Source organism: Wallemia ichthyophaga, assembly GCF_000400465.1.
Source record: "Wallemia ichthyophaga EXF-994 unplaced genomic scaffold scaffold8, whole genome shotgun sequence".
Taxonomy (NCBI): Eukaryota; Fungi; Basidiomycota; class Wallemiomycetes; order Wallemiales; family Wallemiaceae; genus Wallemia; species Wallemia ichthyophaga.
Genome location: NW_008806281.1, coordinates 420160 through 438166, shown reverse-complemented (window position 1 = coordinate 438166; position 18007 = coordinate 420160). Strand labels below are relative to the sequence as shown.

General features: G+C 47.4%; 9 protein-coding genes across 9 annotated transcripts; 5 read left to right on the top strand and 4 right to left on the bottom strand.

The window, feature by feature from the left end:
* Window positions 1-166: 166 nt before the first annotated feature.
* J056_004611 (Purine-cytosine permease fcyB) lies at window positions 167-2106 on the bottom strand (the record flags this gene model as incomplete). The annotated part of the gene is made up of 9 exons (XM_009269806.1): window positions 167-460; window positions 522-557; window positions 607-710; window positions 776-869; window positions 918-1181; window positions 1222-1437; window positions 1486-1873; window positions 1917-1930; window positions 1975-2106. 9 exons carry the CDS (start codon window positions 2104-2106, stop codon window positions 167-169), a joined length of 1542 nt encoding a protein of 513 aa, XP_009268081.1.
* A 47-nt stretch (window positions 2107-2153) lies between these two features.
* Window positions 2154-2899, top strand: J056_004610 (Inorganic phosphate transport protein PHO88; the record flags this gene model as incomplete). Its single annotated transcript, XM_009269805.1, has 5 exons — window positions 2154-2202; window positions 2248-2357; window positions 2405-2461; window positions 2505-2573; window positions 2624-2899. The coding sequence occupies 5 exons, from the start codon at window positions 2154-2156 to the stop codon at window positions 2897-2899; spliced, it is 561 nt and encodes a 186-aa protein (XP_009268080.1).
* A 33-nt stretch (window positions 2900-2932) lies between these two features.
* On the bottom strand, window positions 2933-4146 carry J056_004609 (tRNA acetyltransferase TAN1; the record flags this gene model as incomplete). The annotated part of the gene is made up of 4 exons (XM_009269804.1): window positions 2933-3334; window positions 3379-3505; window positions 3558-3651; window positions 3702-4146. The coding sequence occupies 4 exons, from the start codon at window positions 4144-4146 to the stop codon at window positions 2933-2935; spliced, it is 1068 nt and encodes a 355-aa protein (XP_009268079.1).
* A 58-nt stretch (window positions 4147-4204) lies between these two features.
* Window positions 4205-7292, bottom strand: J056_004608 (Nucleoside diphosphate kinase; the record flags this gene model as incomplete). Its single annotated transcript, XM_009269803.1, has 6 exons — window positions 4205-4632; window positions 4679-4864; window positions 4911-4959; window positions 5161-5272; window positions 5320-7223; window positions 7272-7292. 6 exons carry the CDS (start codon window positions 7290-7292, stop codon window positions 4205-4207), a joined length of 2700 nt encoding a protein of 899 aa, XP_009268078.1.
* A 24-nt stretch (window positions 7293-7316) lies between these two features.
* Window positions 7317-10665, top strand: J056_004607 (Inositol-1,4,5-trisphosphate 5-phosphatase 1; the record flags this gene model as incomplete). The annotated part of the gene is made up of 4 exons (XM_009269802.1): window positions 7317-9978; window positions 10038-10124; window positions 10176-10231; window positions 10279-10665. 4 exons carry the CDS (start codon window positions 7317-7319, stop codon window positions 10663-10665), a joined length of 3192 nt encoding a protein of 1063 aa, XP_009268077.1.
* Window positions 10666-10755: 90 nt separating this feature from the next.
* Window positions 10756-12226, top strand: J056_004606 (uncharacterized protein; the record flags this gene model as incomplete). The annotated part of the gene is made up of 2 exons (XM_009269801.1): window positions 10756-11536; window positions 11583-12226. The coding sequence occupies 2 exons, from the start codon at window positions 10756-10758 to the stop codon at window positions 12224-12226; spliced, it is 1425 nt and encodes a 474-aa protein (XP_009268076.1).
* Window positions 12227-13049: 823 nt separating this feature from the next.
* J056_004605 (uncharacterized protein) lies at window positions 13050-13442 on the top strand (the record flags this gene model as incomplete). Its single annotated transcript, XM_009269800.1, has 1 exon — window positions 13050-13442. The coding sequence occupies one exon, from the start codon at window positions 13050-13052 to the stop codon at window positions 13440-13442; it is 393 nt and encodes a 130-aa protein (XP_009268075.1).
* Window positions 13443-14807: 1365 nt separating this feature from the next.
* Window positions 14808-15744, top strand: J056_004604 (Pseudouridine-5'-monophosphatase; the record flags this gene model as incomplete). Its single annotated transcript, XM_009269799.1, has 5 exons — window positions 14808-14843; window positions 14888-14966; window positions 15014-15043; window positions 15097-15567; window positions 15614-15744. The coding sequence occupies 5 exons, from the start codon at window positions 14808-14810 to the stop codon at window positions 15742-15744; spliced, it is 747 nt and encodes a 248-aa protein (XP_009268074.1).
* Window positions 15745-15844: 100 nt separating this feature from the next.
* Window positions 15845-17904, bottom strand: J056_004603 (Transketolase; the record flags this gene model as incomplete). The annotated part of the gene is made up of 4 exons (XM_009269798.1): window positions 15845-17613; window positions 17666-17754; window positions 17805-17844; window positions 17898-17904. The coding sequence occupies 4 exons, from the start codon at window positions 17902-17904 to the stop codon at window positions 15845-15847; spliced, it is 1905 nt and encodes a 634-aa protein (XP_009268073.1).
* Window positions 17905-18007: the final 103 nt, after the last annotated feature.

Below are 18007 nucleotides of genomic sequence, written 5' to 3'. Positions count from 1 at the left end.
GTATATTGGTACGGGTTTGTATGTAAATAATACAAAAGCACGCGATCCCACGTGTGTATATCTAAAACTCAATATGAAGGGCGAACATACGCGCGAGTAAAATATCCAAAAAAATCGAGCCGTTCGAGCAATGCTAAGGCTATAGATAGAAGTATCTAACACTACCCTATCTAATGACACTCCTATCTAGCTTCAGCTTCATTTCCAACCATTTGAGAGGGATGTAAGACAAAGCGGCGACGACGAAGCCGAGCTCTGTTGCAATGTCACCACCAGCGCCAATGAGCGCTGCGAGTGGGCCAGTCCACCAGACCTGAGCCATCGAGACGACGACGACGCCGGCGCCGACAGCACCCGCGAGGAGAGCCGCCCCACCATACGGCAGCTTATGAGGGCTATCCCAGTGGGAAGTGTTGTACGCGGTGAAGTCGCCTCTTTTGAACAGGAGGTGGTCTGTTATCTGCATAGTGAGCGTGAGTGTGAGTCTGAGTGTGAGTGTGGGTGATAGAACAACTACGTACCAGCACACCCGCGAACAAGGCAGACCAGTAGCCGAGCTGTGCGGTCTGTGAGCGACATGTGCTACTGCTCAAGCGCTCCTCTTACACACGACAGAAAGTTGTTGAGGGCGTCCTCGAAGCGCGTCGCAATCACTATGGCTATGGGCAGGTAGATGCCCGTGGCGACGGTAGACAGGAGGAAGCGGGGAACTGTTGTGGAGTGTGAGAGTGAGTGTGCGTTACAGGAAGGCAAGTAGAAAAGACACACGACTCACCGCAGACGAGTTGCGGGAGGAAGGTCTGCAGAGTCAAGGCGCAGCTGTAGATGGTGGGTGCGTTGTTGGAAGATATGCCCAGCGCGAGAATGACCTGAGTATTTGTAAGCTGCGAGCTGTGGCTGTGTCTACGGCCACGCACCAGAACTACTTTCCTAAACCCCTTCAGCGGATGCATGACAGCATCTAGCAGGCCTCCCAGCCCAGCTGCCGCGTAGCCGTCTGACCATGCAGGTATGGCCTTCGCGCCCACCTGCACACATGCACCGAGACATTGCAGCAGGATGAGAGGGACGTTGAGGCCGAGGTAGGTGGCTAAGAAGACCTTGAGGCTTTTAGTCTGTGCGGGAATGTAGGCGGTCTGCAGGAGCGGAAGGAAACCAATGTAAGCATCGATGAGGATTAGCTGGGTAAGCTGAATGTTAAAAATGAAAAACTTCACCCACGAAATCGGACGCTAGGGGGGCCCAAGTCATACCATAGCCGAGGATGACAGCGCCGAAGCTTAATACAGATCCAGCTGTAGCAGGTTCGAAGGGGACGGAGTGGATGGCGGGGAGTTGTCTACCAGCGCACGAGGCAACGAAGACGAACATGAGAAAAGACACAGCCCATGCATACCTTTCAAAGGTATGCAACAGTCTTAAACCCGCGAATGAGACCTGTCGGGGGAGTGTTTGAGATGAAAATTAGAGTGAAAAATGACCCACGAATAAGGCTATCACTGCGATAATAACAATCCCTACAGACGAGCTCAGGTCGTCAGAGGAGACAGCAGAAAGTACTTGAGCGCCACTAACAGCGTTCAGGCTGCAGAAACCAATCATGCCGATGAGGTTGAGGAGACAGACGAGTATGACAGGATAGTAGCCGAACGAGTAGCGCGCTATACACATCTGGCGCATGCCTAATTTAGGACCGAAGGTAGAGAGATACGCGGGGAGAAGGTTGCCCAGGAGATTGAAAAAGAGGATGGAGAGGCAGGAGTCGCGTGGACTCATAGAGAAGCTGCCAGGGCCAAGACCGCCAGTGGAGAGAGTGAGTACAGTTGAGTTTGCACTGATCCAGATGCACCAAATGTTTATAAGAGGTCCGAGTCTGTGAGTGATTAGAATGATCGATTGGTAGCAAACGTACACACCCAGGAGTACGTTCCTAGAATGTTAGCAGATTCTTTGGTTTTGTAGTTGTACACCCACATGATCTGCTACAGGTTGGATACCTCTCACTTCCAAGCCAAATACAGAAGATTTAATGAGAAATTCATTGTATCGCAGCTTTAGAGAGTTTACAGTGACTTTCTGGCTGCTCGATTCGCTCGATTGGCCCATTTCGCCTTCCAAAGGTCCTTTCAAGAGTACAGCCAACAGCACGCAAGATGAATCCTCAAATTCTGAATCTCGTTCTCTCTTTGGGATTGATGCAGGGTGAATATGGCGTGTATGCAACCACCACTCTCTAACTCGTCGCAGTCGCCCGCAAAATTCCGTTCGAAGATGAAAACGTTTTGTTGGCAGTGAGGATTGGATATGTGGCGAGTATGCTTATCAGCTTTGGCTTGTACCAGTGGATAGCGGGCAAGGTGGGTATTGGAGGTGTTTACAGCATTCCAACTCAACGCGGCACCAGATCAGAGCCAAGAATGACACGACGATGCTCAAGTACACTGAGCCAGCATCTCCAATGGTGGGTAGGGTTTTTGATGTATTTCATCCCTCACCCTATGCAGTCCGGCGAAGAGCCACAACTTATTACAACTACAAACCGCGACTACGATTTACAAGAAACTTCCAAGCTCGTGAGTTTTGTGGCTGGCGTGATGTTAGTGCAGCTTCTAATATCCCCCAGGTCAAGAGCCTGTTCACATCCCTTGCCATGATGGGCTTCTTGCATGGATACATGAAGTACACGCAGCCACTGTTCATTCAGGGCATCCTCGGCGTGAAGAACGCGCTCGACTCTAAGCCAGCTAAGGTTTGGGTGTTTGGCAACGAGGCTAAGGGCGACCTCAAGCGTCCATGGAAGGCTGCTAACCCATTCGGTATGGGCGATGAAGTCAAGACTGATGCTGCGTCTGTCAAGCAAGCTGAGAAGTCGATTGGATCCACTAACAAGGCGGAGTAGATGGAATGTAATGTGATGAATAGAAGTTCTAGTTTATAATGTGGGTGTGGAATGTGTTGTGGGGGTTTTATCCACTTTTTCACTCTCCAACTTTTCTTTCTTATCGTCCCTATCTTGCTCTACTTTGTCTTCCTTCTTTTGCTCCACCTTATCTTCTTTATCTTGCTCCACTTTACTCTGTTCGACACCACTATTACCTCCAGCCCTCTCCTTATTCTTTGCCTCGACTAGAGAAAAAGGGTTGAATTTTCTAAACTTGGCATAGCTAGAAACGACAGAAACGCCAACGACACTCTTAAAGACTTCAACAATACACCAGCGATCAGGATTGCTGAGGTCAATTCGATGTGGTGGGGAGATGGAGTCGACTATCTTCTGAATGATGAAATCGCGCTTGAGGGTGTTATGAGAGCGGGTGCGCAATTCGATGCGGTACTAGGAGAGTTAGTAGGAATATCTGGTCCTATAAATCAACTCACATTACCACCAATACCATCTGCAGTTGAGGCATCCAAGTAATTCTGAAAAGTAAAGCCACAGAGTGCTTCAAAAGCATTTTCTGAGGCATGTGCGACGTGTGAAACGGGTGTTAAGCGTTGGATGTATCTATATGGTGCGGTATGTGAATTTATTGTGTACGCCTACAAACACAACCCACTTTGTCCTCATCTTGCCTGTCTGTTCCACCTCTTCCAAGTACCTCTCTACGATGGCTATTGGGTTGAATGGTCTGCGTACTTCAAGGTAAATCACTGTATGTGATGTGAGACATGTAGATTGAGTGGTGTGTTTGCTAACCCACTACATTGAGTATCTGTAGGGTGATTAACAAATCGCTTCAGATCTGTTGAGCTCTTTTGTGGTTTCTTGAAAGGGGTTTGAGTTTTATTGATTTCATCTAATTCTGCGGCTAATTGAGATTTTATGTCGGAATCTTCTTTCTTGTCCGTTGTGTCCTTATCAACGTCTACTTTGTCGTCTTCTTTTTTATCTTCTTGTCTATTGTCGCTGCCTTCAATTTCCACCTTATTCCTCTGCTGTACATTCACATCCGGGAAATATCTATCACATATTTCATTGAGTATATCCAAAATATCGTGTGTCGCCTGCTTTTCCTTTCCACGAACACAAGTAACAAAGATTGCAGGACCTTCTGGTGGACTGAACGATTTGAATTGAACCTGTGTGCCGTCTTTGCGGTATTTACGTTGTCTAGGTGCGTTATCTCCGCCTTCTCTTTTAGACATGATGGAAGTAGTAAACAAAGAAACAAATGAGTGTATTATTGTCAAAATTTTATTTGATTTAGTTGTCAGAGAAGATCCATGGCCATGCTGTTGGTTGGTAGCTGGACATTTCCTTGTCATTGAACCATAATCCAATTTCTTTGGTAGCTGATTCGAATGAGTCTGATGCGTGGATAATGTTACGTCCGACGGATACAGCGTAAGTGCCACGAATAGAGCCTGGGTCTGATTGCAATGGGTTTGTTGCGCCCACCATACGACGGCCCTGACGGATGACATCCTTACCTTCCCAGACAAGTGCGACAACTGGAGTGCCTGAGGTGATATAATCCACTAATCCTGGGTAAAATGGACGCTGAGCGAGGTCTACGTAGTGCTCCTTAGCCAATTCCTTGCTTGGCGTAACGCTCTTCACGGCTACAAGCTTATAACCACGCTCTTCAAAGCGGGAAATGATCTTGCCTACGATTTGGCGTGAAACACCGTCTAATTGGAGTCAGCTGCTGTTAGCACCTCTTCAAACCACACGCACCAGGCTTGATCATAACAAATGAGCGCTCAGAGAATGTTCCCTCTTGACCGGCGATCGTTTGTTGTGGTGCATCGAGGTGGAGTGGCTGAGTAGCAAGCGCTGTTGCTCCCAATGCTGCTGCTGCACTCACACCGAATGCCACATTGCGCAATGAGCTAGCTGGGCGAGCTGTGGAGAATGCTCTGGCTGTGGACGTGTCAGTGGTCGTATACATCAATAAACCCTAACTCACTTGCTTGACGGCTAGTTGAACGGAGGAATGTACGCGCGAACATGACTGTCTGTTGCGAAGAGAGAAGACACGTTGCCGTCGGTTGGGCGAAGAAAATATAAATAAAAGATGAAAATATTAAAATCATTTATATCATAACAGCTCGCCGTTTACTCAGTTATTTCTATAAACTACTCTCACGTCAGCAATTTGCAGTTTTTCCTCTAAATTTTCACCTCAGTCTCACCTTTCGCGATTCTGCAGCACTCACTTCAACAACCCCTTGTTCATCTTCACCCGCTGTAATCAGACTGAGTGCTTCTCCATCGTGGTTTCGTAGATACGTGAAGAATTTCTCCATCTCTTTCAATCTACCCAACAACCTACGCTGTGTGTTAAGTTAAAAAAATAAGCCATTCTCTCCACCCACTCATTGTAATCCTCAGCTACATTGTGTTTGGTTGCATACCCTCGTAGCACTTCCAGTCCTTCCACAGCAGCTGCATAGGTTTCTGAATTGCTAGCCGCTGTCACGATGCTTGTGCTCATCAGTTCGTGCACTTCCTCCGCCTTTTCCTTATCTCCTTCTTCCATCTCATTCCACGTTTGAACTGGGTTGCTGAGTGTGTTATGGGTTGTGTTTGTGTTAGTATGTGCATTACTAACACCACTCCCCCCACCCCCCAGTAATTCATCAATATTGATCTCCTGCGGCCTCTGCCGATCTTCATTTCCCCCCTTTCTCCCGTAACGCGTCTTCTTGGGCTGTGGAGTGTGTTCAGATAGTCCAAAGAGGCTTGTGCACCGTTCAATGGCCCCTTTTGCCCTTTTCTTTGTGAACGCAGGCGGATTGAGATATTTTACCACCTCTGGATGTGGCGGCGGGAGTGACTCCGGGTCGATTCTACCCCGTGCTGCACTATGTACTACTGCCTGATAGATGCGGTGTGTAGCTGGACTGAGCGATTCGTGTATATCAAACCACCCAACGTCACTTTTTCTGTTGGTATTACCGTCGTTGTCGCCGCCGCCTTCGCCTTCGTCCGCGCTGCCACTTGCACCATAACCGCCTCCCACTTCCATGCTGTCGACAAATGCATCCATAGCCACACATTGCTCGTCGGTTGGAAGGTGCCTGCTCGCGCCACTCCCATTCCCACTTCTCTTCTCTCCACCCTCCCTCTCGAGACTGGGGAAGGAGTAGGTGCGTATCTGGTCAGCGAAAGGTATTCGGAGGTACTGGAGGTACTCGTCGCTCTTGTTCACGACGGGAATGCACACGCCTAGGTAAGGCTTTTCGCCGTCCTTCCGCGCGTACCGCACGAGTGCGATAAGGTTATTGCGATGCAGAGCGTGTATGATGCTACTGAGGGCGCACTGCGCAGGAAGGTCCTTCATATCAGCGCAGATAAACGCTGGCTCACCCACCACCCAGTCTCGTCTGAGGGTGTGAGCGGGGTATGCACATAAGAAGTGTATCCCGCCTGGCGACTCGAATTGCACGAACCCCCCTTCCGTTTCAGATGGAGCCGGGACGAGATTAGAGCCGTAGTTGTACGCACGGATTAGCCTCTCGCCCTCCACCTCCTCATCGTCTAGTTTGTGTATGGGCGCACTTGTCGCCTTGTCTTGCGTCACACCTTCGAGTATTTTCAAAGGCAGCTTCGTTGCTTTGCCAACCGCTTTCGCATACTTCACGCTGAAATTGTACTTGTCGGATATACTTAGATTGTTGTACATCTGCGTTGACTTGGACGCGTTGCTTATCGGTTTGTGCAGTCTTTGCTGTGCTTGCTGAAATGTAGTGGTAGATGAACTGTACAGCTCAGATGTAAGATTGGTTAGAAAGACGTTGGTTGTTGAATTCTCGCTGTTGATGACGTTGAGAGTTATATTGAGCTGGTTAAGTGAGTTGAGGAGCGTGATGTAGTCGGTACCATCAGTAGCCAGCTGATTGTCAGTAATATAATTAATAGACTTGCTCCATGACTTCTTGGACGCGTACTTAATCTCAATCTGGTTGTACGCGACGATCAAACTGTCGATTGGGTCTACAATCGGTGGATTTGAAAGATCCAAGCTGTCAACCAAGCTCAATAGGCTCTTGTTAGACTGCTGTAGATTAAATATCGAATTTAAATGCCTGAATTGATTGGTGGATTCGTTGTGCAGGGTGTTATTTGTGCCGCCATCAACAACAATCAAACCAATCAAATCAGTCTTAAGATTATTTATGATTTTATTTATGATGACGCCATTAATGTAATCTTTGACGTCCCTAATCAATTCATGACTCGGGTGAGTGAGATGGATGACGTAGAGATTAATTGAGTACTGTTATATTGAAATTGGAATATATAAAACATATTTCAAGTAACTCACTCCACTGCGTACACTACTCATCTCGCTCCTTTCCCGATTACCACGATGATGAGAGTTGGAGAAATAGACGATGTCAGTGGGAATCGTTGCTTGATTGTGGAAAACGGAGATATCGGGGTTTTATTTAAATTACGCTGCCAGTCTAATCTAATCGTTGATCTCATTCAACCGGATTTGCTCAATCCACGCCCGCTACAATCCATTCACGGCGTTATTGGATTGATTGAGCTACAGGGGTCCACTTACCTGGTGGTTATAACCCAGTCTATTAAAATTAATAGCGATTATTTGAAAATCTCAAGGGTACACTTCTACTCACTCAATTCCCATTCAAATGACCTGATTGACACTCCTGAATTGGACTTTGACTATCATTACTGCTTAGATTTGAAGAGACTGATTGAATTTGGCAACTTCTACTACTCCCCCACCACGGATATCACCAACAATTCCATTGACAGCGGCAATCCACCTAACGATCACTTTATCTGGAACTCTTTCCTTGTAGACCCGTTGTTGCAGTGGAAGTCCTCCCTCCAACTCCCACAACGATCCCTAATCGACTCGCTTAACCCCTTCACTATCATAATCCAAGGCGCTATTTCCATCTACCCACTACCCAACTCTAACTCCTCCCTACAACTCATTAGCAGGCTCTCCTCCAAACGAGCCGGCACTCGCTTCTACTCTCGTGGCGTTGATGACGACGGCCAAGTCGCCAATTTCGTCGAATCTGAGACAATTTTCATTCACAACAACCTCACCTTCACTTACACTCAAATACGCGGCAGCATTCCTCTCTTTTGGGAGCAGCAGGGTCTCCAAGCTTTCGGTCAGCGCATACAAATCACTCGCCCTTACCGCGCCTCTCAACCCGCATTCGAAAAGCACTTCTACAACCTCCTCCAATCCTACGACGCTATACACGTCCTCAATTTGTTAGGTCAGAAAGACCATGAAGTGACGCTCTCTGATTCCTACAACACCCATCTCGACTCTCTTCAGAACGTCAATCTGCCTATAACATACAGTAATTTGGATTTCCACACGGTGCTGCGTCTCGCTGGACATCAGGCGGTAGTGCAAAAGCTAGACCAGCACCTCTCTCAGGGGCAGGGGCAGGGACCTACGTGGTCTTTAATCGACAATACCACCGGCCAAACCATTATTAAGCAGCATGTAGTATTTCGCGTCAACTGTCTAGATTGTCTCGACCGCACCAATTTCGTCCAAGACATTTTCTCCAAATCCCGTCTGGGCGATTACCTAACCTCTACGGGAAGCGCCTATGCGCACGACGAGGGCTTCTGGCAAGCGCATCGTCATCTGTGGGCGGAGAATGGGGATGCACTGTCTCGGCTATATGCTGGCACGGGAGCGCTTAACAGCAGCTACACGCGCACGGGGAAGCGTACACTGGCTGGACTTTTCTCCGACGCTACTAAATCTGTTACACGCGCGTATGTATCGAATGTAACGGATAAGGCGAAACAGACGAGCATTGACATGTTCCTGGGTAACCTCCCTACGCAACGTGGGGTAAGTGTTTATGACCCCGTGTCCGACCTTGTGAATGGAGCGCTAGGAGAGAGACTGGGGGAATACTCTACCTCACATCCTATCAGTATACACACAGGCACATATAATGTCGCAGGTCAGATACCGACAGAGGACATACTCCCGTGGATCCTCCCCGATTTGCCTGGTCAAGCGGATGCCGATATGCTCGTGCTTGCTTTCCAAGAACTCGTTCAACTCACGCCTCAGCAAATTATGTCTACTGACACCTTCCCTCTCGCCGTATGGGAGCGCTTCATTCTCGAGACACTACGCAGTCGCGGGGATGAGGGTGAGAGTAAGTACGCTCGAGACGACTACATAATCTTGCGTTCCGAGCAGATAGTTGGGCTGGCCTTGATAGTGCTAGTAAAAGCACCGCTCGCACCGCGCGTACGTAGTGTGGAGGGAGTGTTAAAAAAGACGGGTCTCAAGGGGATGTCGGGCAACAAAGGGGCTGCGGCGATACGACTGCAGTACGAGAGCACGACGTTTTGCTTCATAGCCGCACACATGGCAGCCGGGCAAGCAGGTGTGGAAGAGCGCAACAACGACTACCGCACCATAGCAGCAGGACTCTCCTTCCAGCAGGGAAAAGTTCCTTCTTCGCACGACTGCGTGATCTGGCTCGGCGATTTCAACTACCGCGTCGATCTGCCTTACGATGTCGCTACACAACTTGCCTACGACGGCGATTTTCACTATCTCCTCAAACATGATCAGCTCAGTCGGGCGATGCGATCGGGGATATTCAAGGGATTCACGGAAATGGATATTCATTTCGCTCCCACTTACCGCTTTGATTTTGGGAGCGATGTTTACGATACTAGCGAGAAAAGACGCGTGCCGGCTTACACGGATCGCGTGTTGTATAAGTGTAGAAACGATGCTGGTGGTGGAGATGCCGACATGCTTCAGGGACAGGCTTACGATAGTGTGCCCCTCAAAGGCTCCGATCATAGACCCGTCTATGCTCGTTTTAGCGCAGTCGTGAGGGTCATAGATGGAGACAAACGCGATGCTATCGCGAAACAAGTACAGAATGACGCCAACAGGTCTATCGTTACTGAGGAAGGCGTCGATGAGAAACTCGCGAGGTTGGGGTTGAAAGGGAGGAATATGAACAGAAGTTTGAGTGTTGATTTGAATGGTTGGTGGTGCTTTCGATTGACCTCTTGACAATTATGACTAACACTCTGACTTTCACAGGTGGGCTTACTCCAAATGATGATCTCCTGCCCCCTTCTAGCCTCCCCTCACCTAGCACCGAAGTAGACAACTGGTGGACTGATGAACGTGGGTGTGATGCTTAGTGATTCGCTCATCTGAATCTGACGCTCTGTCAAGTCGGCAACGATATCGACTTTGTCTCGCATTTGTATCCGGATGGCAAGGAGGATGATGTGAGTGATGTCTGTTATTTCATCACTTTTCTCATTCTCGCCTAAAGATAGCAGTTCCGTCTGCGCAGAAGATTAGACGCCCACCTCCACCGCCACCAGCTCGTTTGGATGTCGATGTCGATGAAAAGGATGATACGGCTGTTGACGATGTTGAAGATGTCGACGACGCTGAATTGATCAGATTGAATAAGAATAAGGAAAACACAGGCACTCCTTCTCCACGCAAGCCTTCGGTGACTGAGATGATCGGTAAGATAGAGGGAAGTAATAGCGACGTGAAGGAGGAGAGGGAGGAGGCTGGTGACAGCAGTGATACACTCAAAGACGCACACACCAATTCACAAAACACTAAGCCAAGAAAGCCTCGCCCACCAGTGCCTAAAGCGACGAAACCACGCGTGCTAAGTAACGATGAGGAAATCAAAGCTGAGTGATATTTATTCATGTATTGCATTTGTACTGCATTTGTATTTTATTTTACTTTGCGTTTTCCGTTGTGTTTTGCTTATTCCACCTCGACGATCATGGTAGGCACGCAGAAGAGCCGCGCATCACTCGAAAGGGAGCTGGAGGAAGCTGAGGGTGAATTGTCGCGGTTGGAAGCGTTAGAGAAATCGCAGAAGCATGAGCGGGCTCGAATGGAAGCCGACGACGATGACGTCGATGTCGGTTTCAACGATGACGAGCTTGAAGCCCTACTTGACCGACTAGCAGAGAGCGGAGAATCAGATGCGCTTACGGCATTAGGTAATAAAGACAGTGACAAAAGCGGCAAAAGCAACAAGAAGGACAAGAGCGACGAGAATACAAAAGCAATCCAGCGATATAACGATGAAATAGGCCTCAATCAGGCATTTACGGGGATAATGTTTAATCCACCCCAATTGCTATCGCAGGATGAGCATATCAATCATTTAAGCATATCAGGCGCGTTGCCGTCATTCCTCAACCACAATTTCTCCGCGGACGTCAAAATCGATACAATTAGCGGCCAAGTGGCTGATTTGAAGCTAAATTGTGCCATTCCTCAGCTTAGAGGGTGTATTCGTCACATAGAACACTCACGCTCACTCCCACTCTTCTTCCAAACAGTGAGGAAGCTAGGTGATATGTTGCAGTATTTTAGTGACCTCCGCCACGTTCTCATGCTACGCTACCAGAAACACGTCCTCAGCTTCGACACCAACAACATGTGTTTCATAGATCATAAGCAGCGAAGGCTGATATTTACACATAGCGTGAAGTGGAACATTGACTACTCGCGTCTAGAACCTGCATTTAGTTTATATGGTCGATTGGGTGATGGTGGGTGGTTTAGATGTCGTAATTTTCAACTCACACTTAGACACAGAACAACCTAACGCTGAAGCACGCGTGATGCTTCAATCGCTTAGCGTCAATTTCCTGCGCATGATTCAGCTCGGTTTCACGGTGCAGAAGGCGCTCGAAGCCGTCATCGATGTCTTCCTCTACGCCCAGCGCACACCACTCACAAACACTCAGAAGCAGGAGAAAGCAGTAGGGAGTGCGTCGCGCAGACAGGCAGCTGTTGACGGGAAACGCGCATTGATAGTGCGCGAGAAGCGGAAGGAGAGGAGGGAACACAATCTTCGGACTTTATTTGAGAGCCGCGGCGCATCAACTGAAGCACAGAAACAGGAGATCGTGGATGAATTGAAGAAGAAGAAGTTGCGCAAATTACGTGAAGCTAAGAAAAAAGCTAAGACGGATAAAAAAAGGGAGGAGAAAGTCTCAGATATCAGACAGCGCAAGAAAGAGCAGATGAAAGCGGAGAAAAAAGAGCAGCTGAGAAGGTCCAAGCAGGCAAAGAGGGATAAGCAGAGAGAGGAGAATGAGAAACGGGAGAGAGATAAACAGGCGAGAGAAGATCGGGAGAATGAGAGACGCGAGCAAGAGTTGGCTAGTGAGAGACAAAGAGGTGATGAGAATGGAAACGAAGATAATAATAACATTGCAGATCAGTCTGGCGACTAGGCGAATCAAAGTGAAGGCCAAGGTAACGATCAAGATCATGAATAATAATTTTAGCACATACAAACACACAACCTCGTTTCAGTATTTATTTTGTATAAAAATGTATCATGCGTTGACACTGTTATGCAAATGCACAAGCTCATCCAAGAATGAAATGCTCAGACTGAGAACGCATGCAGAACGTGCTTGACAGCTGGCCTGGCGGAGTTATGGTCTTAGAGGCAGCAGAAGCAGTCCAGCTCATTCCACCAATCAGATTCATATGAACGCATATCCCTTGGCGATACTAAAAACACAAGCGAGCAAATTTTCTGTGCCTACAAAATTGAGGTATTCTGTTAGTCAATTTTCATAAAATGTCCAAGCAATAAGACTATTTACCCAAAGATTTTTGTCTGCGCTTGGATCGCTTGTTTCGATCGTGAGCGTCATGGGTGAATATGCCCTGACACCTCGCTAAAGTCACAGAAACGCACACTGGGGATGGTGTGTTGATTGGTATGCGATAGCCTACAGAATTCACGGGCTTTTCCGGGTTATTTTCTGCATGCAATCAGCGTAATTTCTTCAGAACAAAAAACTGTGATGAAAAATTTGAGCGCCACTTGCACATCACAAGGGTAGTATAATATTGTCGACCATATTCTAGGGAGAATTATGAAACTTTATATATACTCAAACTCTCTGTACAAGTTTTTCGGAAAAATTTCCTAGGAGGCCTCGACCATGACGTTTAGATGAGTCGAGGCCTCAAGGGCTAAAATGAATTAAGGACTGCGAGATTCTTTCATCTTAACAATAACACACACACACACAAATAACAATGCAATCTTTGAGACGTCGTGGATCTTTGATTTTCAGACCAAAAGCATCGTATGAGCAGCTCAGGTCAGATATCGGAGTACAATTTCACACCAAACGCAAAGAAGAGGAAAAGCTCGATGGCTTGTTCGTCACAAAGAGGAACTCGCAGATAAACATGGATACAAACATGAACAATACAAACATGAACACAAATACACACATGAGGGAAAGAGTCTACAACGACATATTCGACGGTCAGACGCGTCCATACTCGACGTACAGAACCCACCAACCAAACAACTCTTTCGATGACAGCAGCTACACCAACACAAACTCTGTCAAATCATACAAATATGACTCTGTCAAACGGAAACGCCAACATTTCATCCACTGGGTCTCGTCAATCTTTTGAAAAACTGGAATAAACTGGATAATATAGACATAGAATAGACACCCTCACGCTCACACGCAATCTCACGCTCATTTACGCAACTTTGCTCATCAAACTAGGAACTTTACAAAATTTGAATTATTAGCTCGCCGAACACTGCCACTGTATTAAAAAAACTTATCATATACCCTGCTGTAATGTTATAAACGCATTAGAATTATCACTCCTCTGCTGACTGCCTGAATGCCTCGGTTTTTGCCAGATGGAACTTGCCGCAGTTGCGCTTGGCCGGTGGAGTCGTTAGCGGACAGTTTTTTTTTTGCGTAATTACATTCACTCCAGTCTGCTTGTCATTGATAGAAGCCACCCACCTGGACTCAAGACTCAAGGCTCGTTTATTACTCGAAGACTAACGCATGAATACCATAATCTAACAATATAAATTATTTTACAAGACGATATCTTTCTACAGTCTCCAGCATTTCAAATTCATCACCACGTCAGCCCTTCGCTCAATATCCACCGAGTTGAATTTCTCAACTACCATCTATCTCATCTAAGATGGCGGATTTACGAGTTTTGGTGATCTTCAAGTAAACAAGCTCGATAATTATTCCTGAATGGGCTCTACAAGATGTCACAAGAATTATGTCCCTGAGACTCCTACAGCGCCCTGTAGGGTGCTCGGAAGTTGTAATCCGACATTGCTTTAGAGAACGCTATAGGATAGGTATGGAAATGTTGTGCACTTCGTCGATAGACACAAGTATTTTCTGGCTTTTAGAGACCGCAAGTGCTCAAACATCTCAAGTATTCGGACCTATAAACGCGATAAACGCGGAGAAAACGTTTTATGACACATGGAGTACACAGCTATCAAATCCGGCTCAAGGAGAAACTCTTGTTGTTCCGCCTCAATTCACAACTGGAAGAAGAGATTTAGGTACAGAAAAGTGGGGGTCATCAAAACTCTGATTGGTCAGGGGGGTGTTGTTGGTTTCTGATCAGTAAATCTAGATAATCTTAATGGGGTTGGAGGGGTTTCCAAAGTTGCATTAGGACAATAGAAGGCAGAATAGCAGGAATTTATATTTTAGATACCAATTATACTCCCTGAAACAAGCTACATTTATCTGGACAATCGCAAAGCACATAACTAAGATATTCGCGATAAAGGCACTTTCGAATTAATCAAGTTCGCAGTAATTACAGTGTTGACGGAGACGTCATTGAACATGCCACGCCCGTTCTGGAAATAAGAGTGATGTAGTGAGAGTGGGGATAATCGAGCTATAATTGAATACTGTATGCATAAATGTAGCTTGATAATAGCACGACGTTTGATTTCGCGAGTGATTCACCACTCTCATCTGTTACAGCGACGATATGACCACAACAAAGTACGTGCTGTTCGATCTAGACGTGAGTAGGTGAGTCTGCGGCAAATGCGTGCTGAACGCAAGCAGGGGCTTCTGATAGACAGTGAGCGGGTGTATACGGAAGTAACGAACGAGATACTCTTACCGTATGGGAAGAAGTTTAACTGTAAGCGGTAGAGCGTCCGTTACAACGTCTCTTAACAGCTGAATCAGGGACGCTCAAGGCGAATATGATGGGCAAGCGTGAGTGACTGGGTGACGAACTGACCACTTGTACAAGACTAACACAACGTTAGATGAGAGAGTTGCGTGCGAGTATCTCGTCAACGCACTGCAGATCCCTCTCACAGTGGACGAATACATAGCGCAGCGCAACGCTAAACAGAATGAGGCTTGGCCAAGACTAGCACTGCGTCCTGGTGCACTCGAGCTGGTGACGCACCTCAAAGCACACAATATTCCTATCGCTGTAGCTACTGGTAGCCGCAAGAGCAGTCTGATGCAAAAGTGTAACGCTCCAGTCGTCCATCACCTCATGTCGCTCTTTGGGGAGAATTGCGTCACAGCTGACGACGTCGGTCCTGGTTTGGGCAAACCGAACCCAGATACTTTCTTAATTGCCGCTCAGAGATTGGGCGCTGATATTGGATACGACGTTAATGGCGTTAGTAGCCCTTCAAAGGAAAACCTCCTCGCGCGCGACAGCTGCCTTGTGTTCGAAGATGCAGTGCCAGGTGTGCAGGCTGGCCTCAATGGCAATATGAAAGGTGGGCAGGAGTAGCTGTAACGTCATTGCTAACATTTCATCTTCAGTCATTTGGGTACCTGAACCGGAACTACTTGACTTGTACAAAGACGACGATAGCGTAAAGGGCGTTTATCAAACTCTTACCTCCCTACAAGACTTGAAACTGTCAGACTTCGGTTTGCCGGATATCAAGTAGACCACATCTCCCAAAACATCTCATAAAGGATAAAAAGAAAGTAAATAAATCAGATTACATTTTTCATAGAAGGACTTGATTAGGTAGTACTCGGATCAACTTAAGCCAAAAGCGCTCTGACTTGAGATTCAATGTCAGCTGGGTGAAGCTTTTGGTAAGGGATTTGGTCAGAGATACCACCGCAGCCTTCGTGGAATGATCCGATGTGCTTGTACTTAGGTGTGAATCCGCGTTGAATGAGTTGGGTACCGAGTCTAGAACCCAAGCCGTTCTTTTGAGAGATGGACTCAACGACGAGAACAAATGGTGAAGAGCCGTATACCTTCATGGCGTCCTCATCGACGACGTTGAGAGTTGGCTTGTTGATTAAACCAACGTCAACACCTTGTTCACGGAGACGCTCGACAGCGTCCAATGAACGGTGCAACATGTCACCGAATGAGATGACGTAACCAGCTGAACCAGTTCTTACAACTTCTTCCTTTCCTGGAACAAACTTGTAGTCACCGCCGAAAAGCTTGTCTTGAGTGCCTTGCTTGAGGATATATGGAACCTTTGAACGGGTAGAGAAGACAATTCTAATACCTTCGTTCCAGAAAACGGTGTTGACGATAGCCTTCATTTGCTCACCGTCAGCTGGGAAGTAGAGGCTTGTTGGTGCGGTGTCTTCTAAGCCGTTGTCGGCGAAGAAGTGGTTCAAACCAAAGTGACAGGTGTTGTCAGCCATTTCATCAACACCAGAGTGAGAGAAGTGGCAGAGAACGTTACAGTGGTTGAGTCTAGCCATGGTCATTTCAGACAAGCACATTTCCAAGAAAGCTGAGAAGGTAGAGAAAACACCTTGACGCTCACCGTTACCACCGAAACCGAAACCAGCGGCAGCAGAGAAGTTACCACGCTCCATGACACCAGATGGAACGAAAACTTCAGGGTGGGCAGAGTGGATACCCTTCAAACCAGTTGAGCCTTCAAGATCCGAGTCGATAACCATTACGCGTCTGGCAGCTTCCTCCTTTGAGAGCTTGTCGAGGACAGAGTTGACGGCCTCACCAAAGATGACTCTGTTGGCGCCCTTGTCGGAGGTGGCACCCTTGTATTCGTAGCTGAAAGCTTTTGGCTTGATGTTGTCGTAGAACTTGAGCTGGTCTTCAGAATAGCCACGCTTGGTGAGGTACTTCTTGGCAACGGCGACAGGGATGACATCGTGAGCGTGAGATTCACCTTCGATGCCCTCGATTTCCGGAGCGATCTTTCTTGAAGATACGACGGCAGCTGGACCATCGTGCGCAACGACCTCACAGACAGCCTTGTAGAGAGAATCGATGTTTTCACCTTCAGCGCGCACAACCTTCAAGCCGTGACCTTGGAGGGTGTTTGCAACAGAGTAGCCCTTCATGTATTTTGATGGGTGACCAGAGATAGTGACGTCATTGTCGTCAACGAACAATTTGACGTTGAGGTTTTGGGCGACGGCGAGACGAGCAGCTTCGGCATCGTCACCTTCTTGCTGGGAACCGTCAGACCCCAACATGATGACATTCTTGTCCTTGTTGGCGAGAGCAACACCGTTGATCATAGCCCACATGTGTCCGAGACGACCAGAAGAGAATTTTACACCTGGAGTGAGACCTAACTCAGGGTGACCAGGGAGCTTCGAGTTGGCTTCACGGTAGTTGAGGAGGTGCTCTGGATCGATGTGTCCGTCGAGAGTGGAGAGAAGGTATTGGGTTGCTACACGGTGGCCAGCTTCATCGAAGAAGGTGTCGATGAACTTTTCAGGGTTTGCGTTAATGAGAGCGAGGAGGATACAGACTTCTGGGGCAGTGTCGAATGGTCCACCAGTGTGGCCAGACACACCTCTTGCGGCACCTGGATGGCTACGTAAGCGGGAGTCGCGTTGGAGTACGCATCAATGACGCACCAGTGGCAGAGAATGCGACGATGGCATCACGGAAGATGTTGATGTTGGCTAAAAGAGCGCTTTTCTCTTGCTCAGAGAGATTTGGGCGTCTGAATCGTCATTTGTCAGACGATTTAGTAAGCGGAAACAAATCACTCACGTATAGTCTAATTTTAAGCTTTGGAATTTAGAGAGATCTACTGGGAATGACTGGAACGTGTGTTAAATAGCTTGGATAGGTGCTCATCCCTACAAACCATTTCGATGATGACGGTATTGGTTCAAGGGTGCTTGTCTGCTTAGATTCTTATATTCTGATGTGATTACAGTGTGGATGCTGTTCAAAAATATATGACGGTTTAT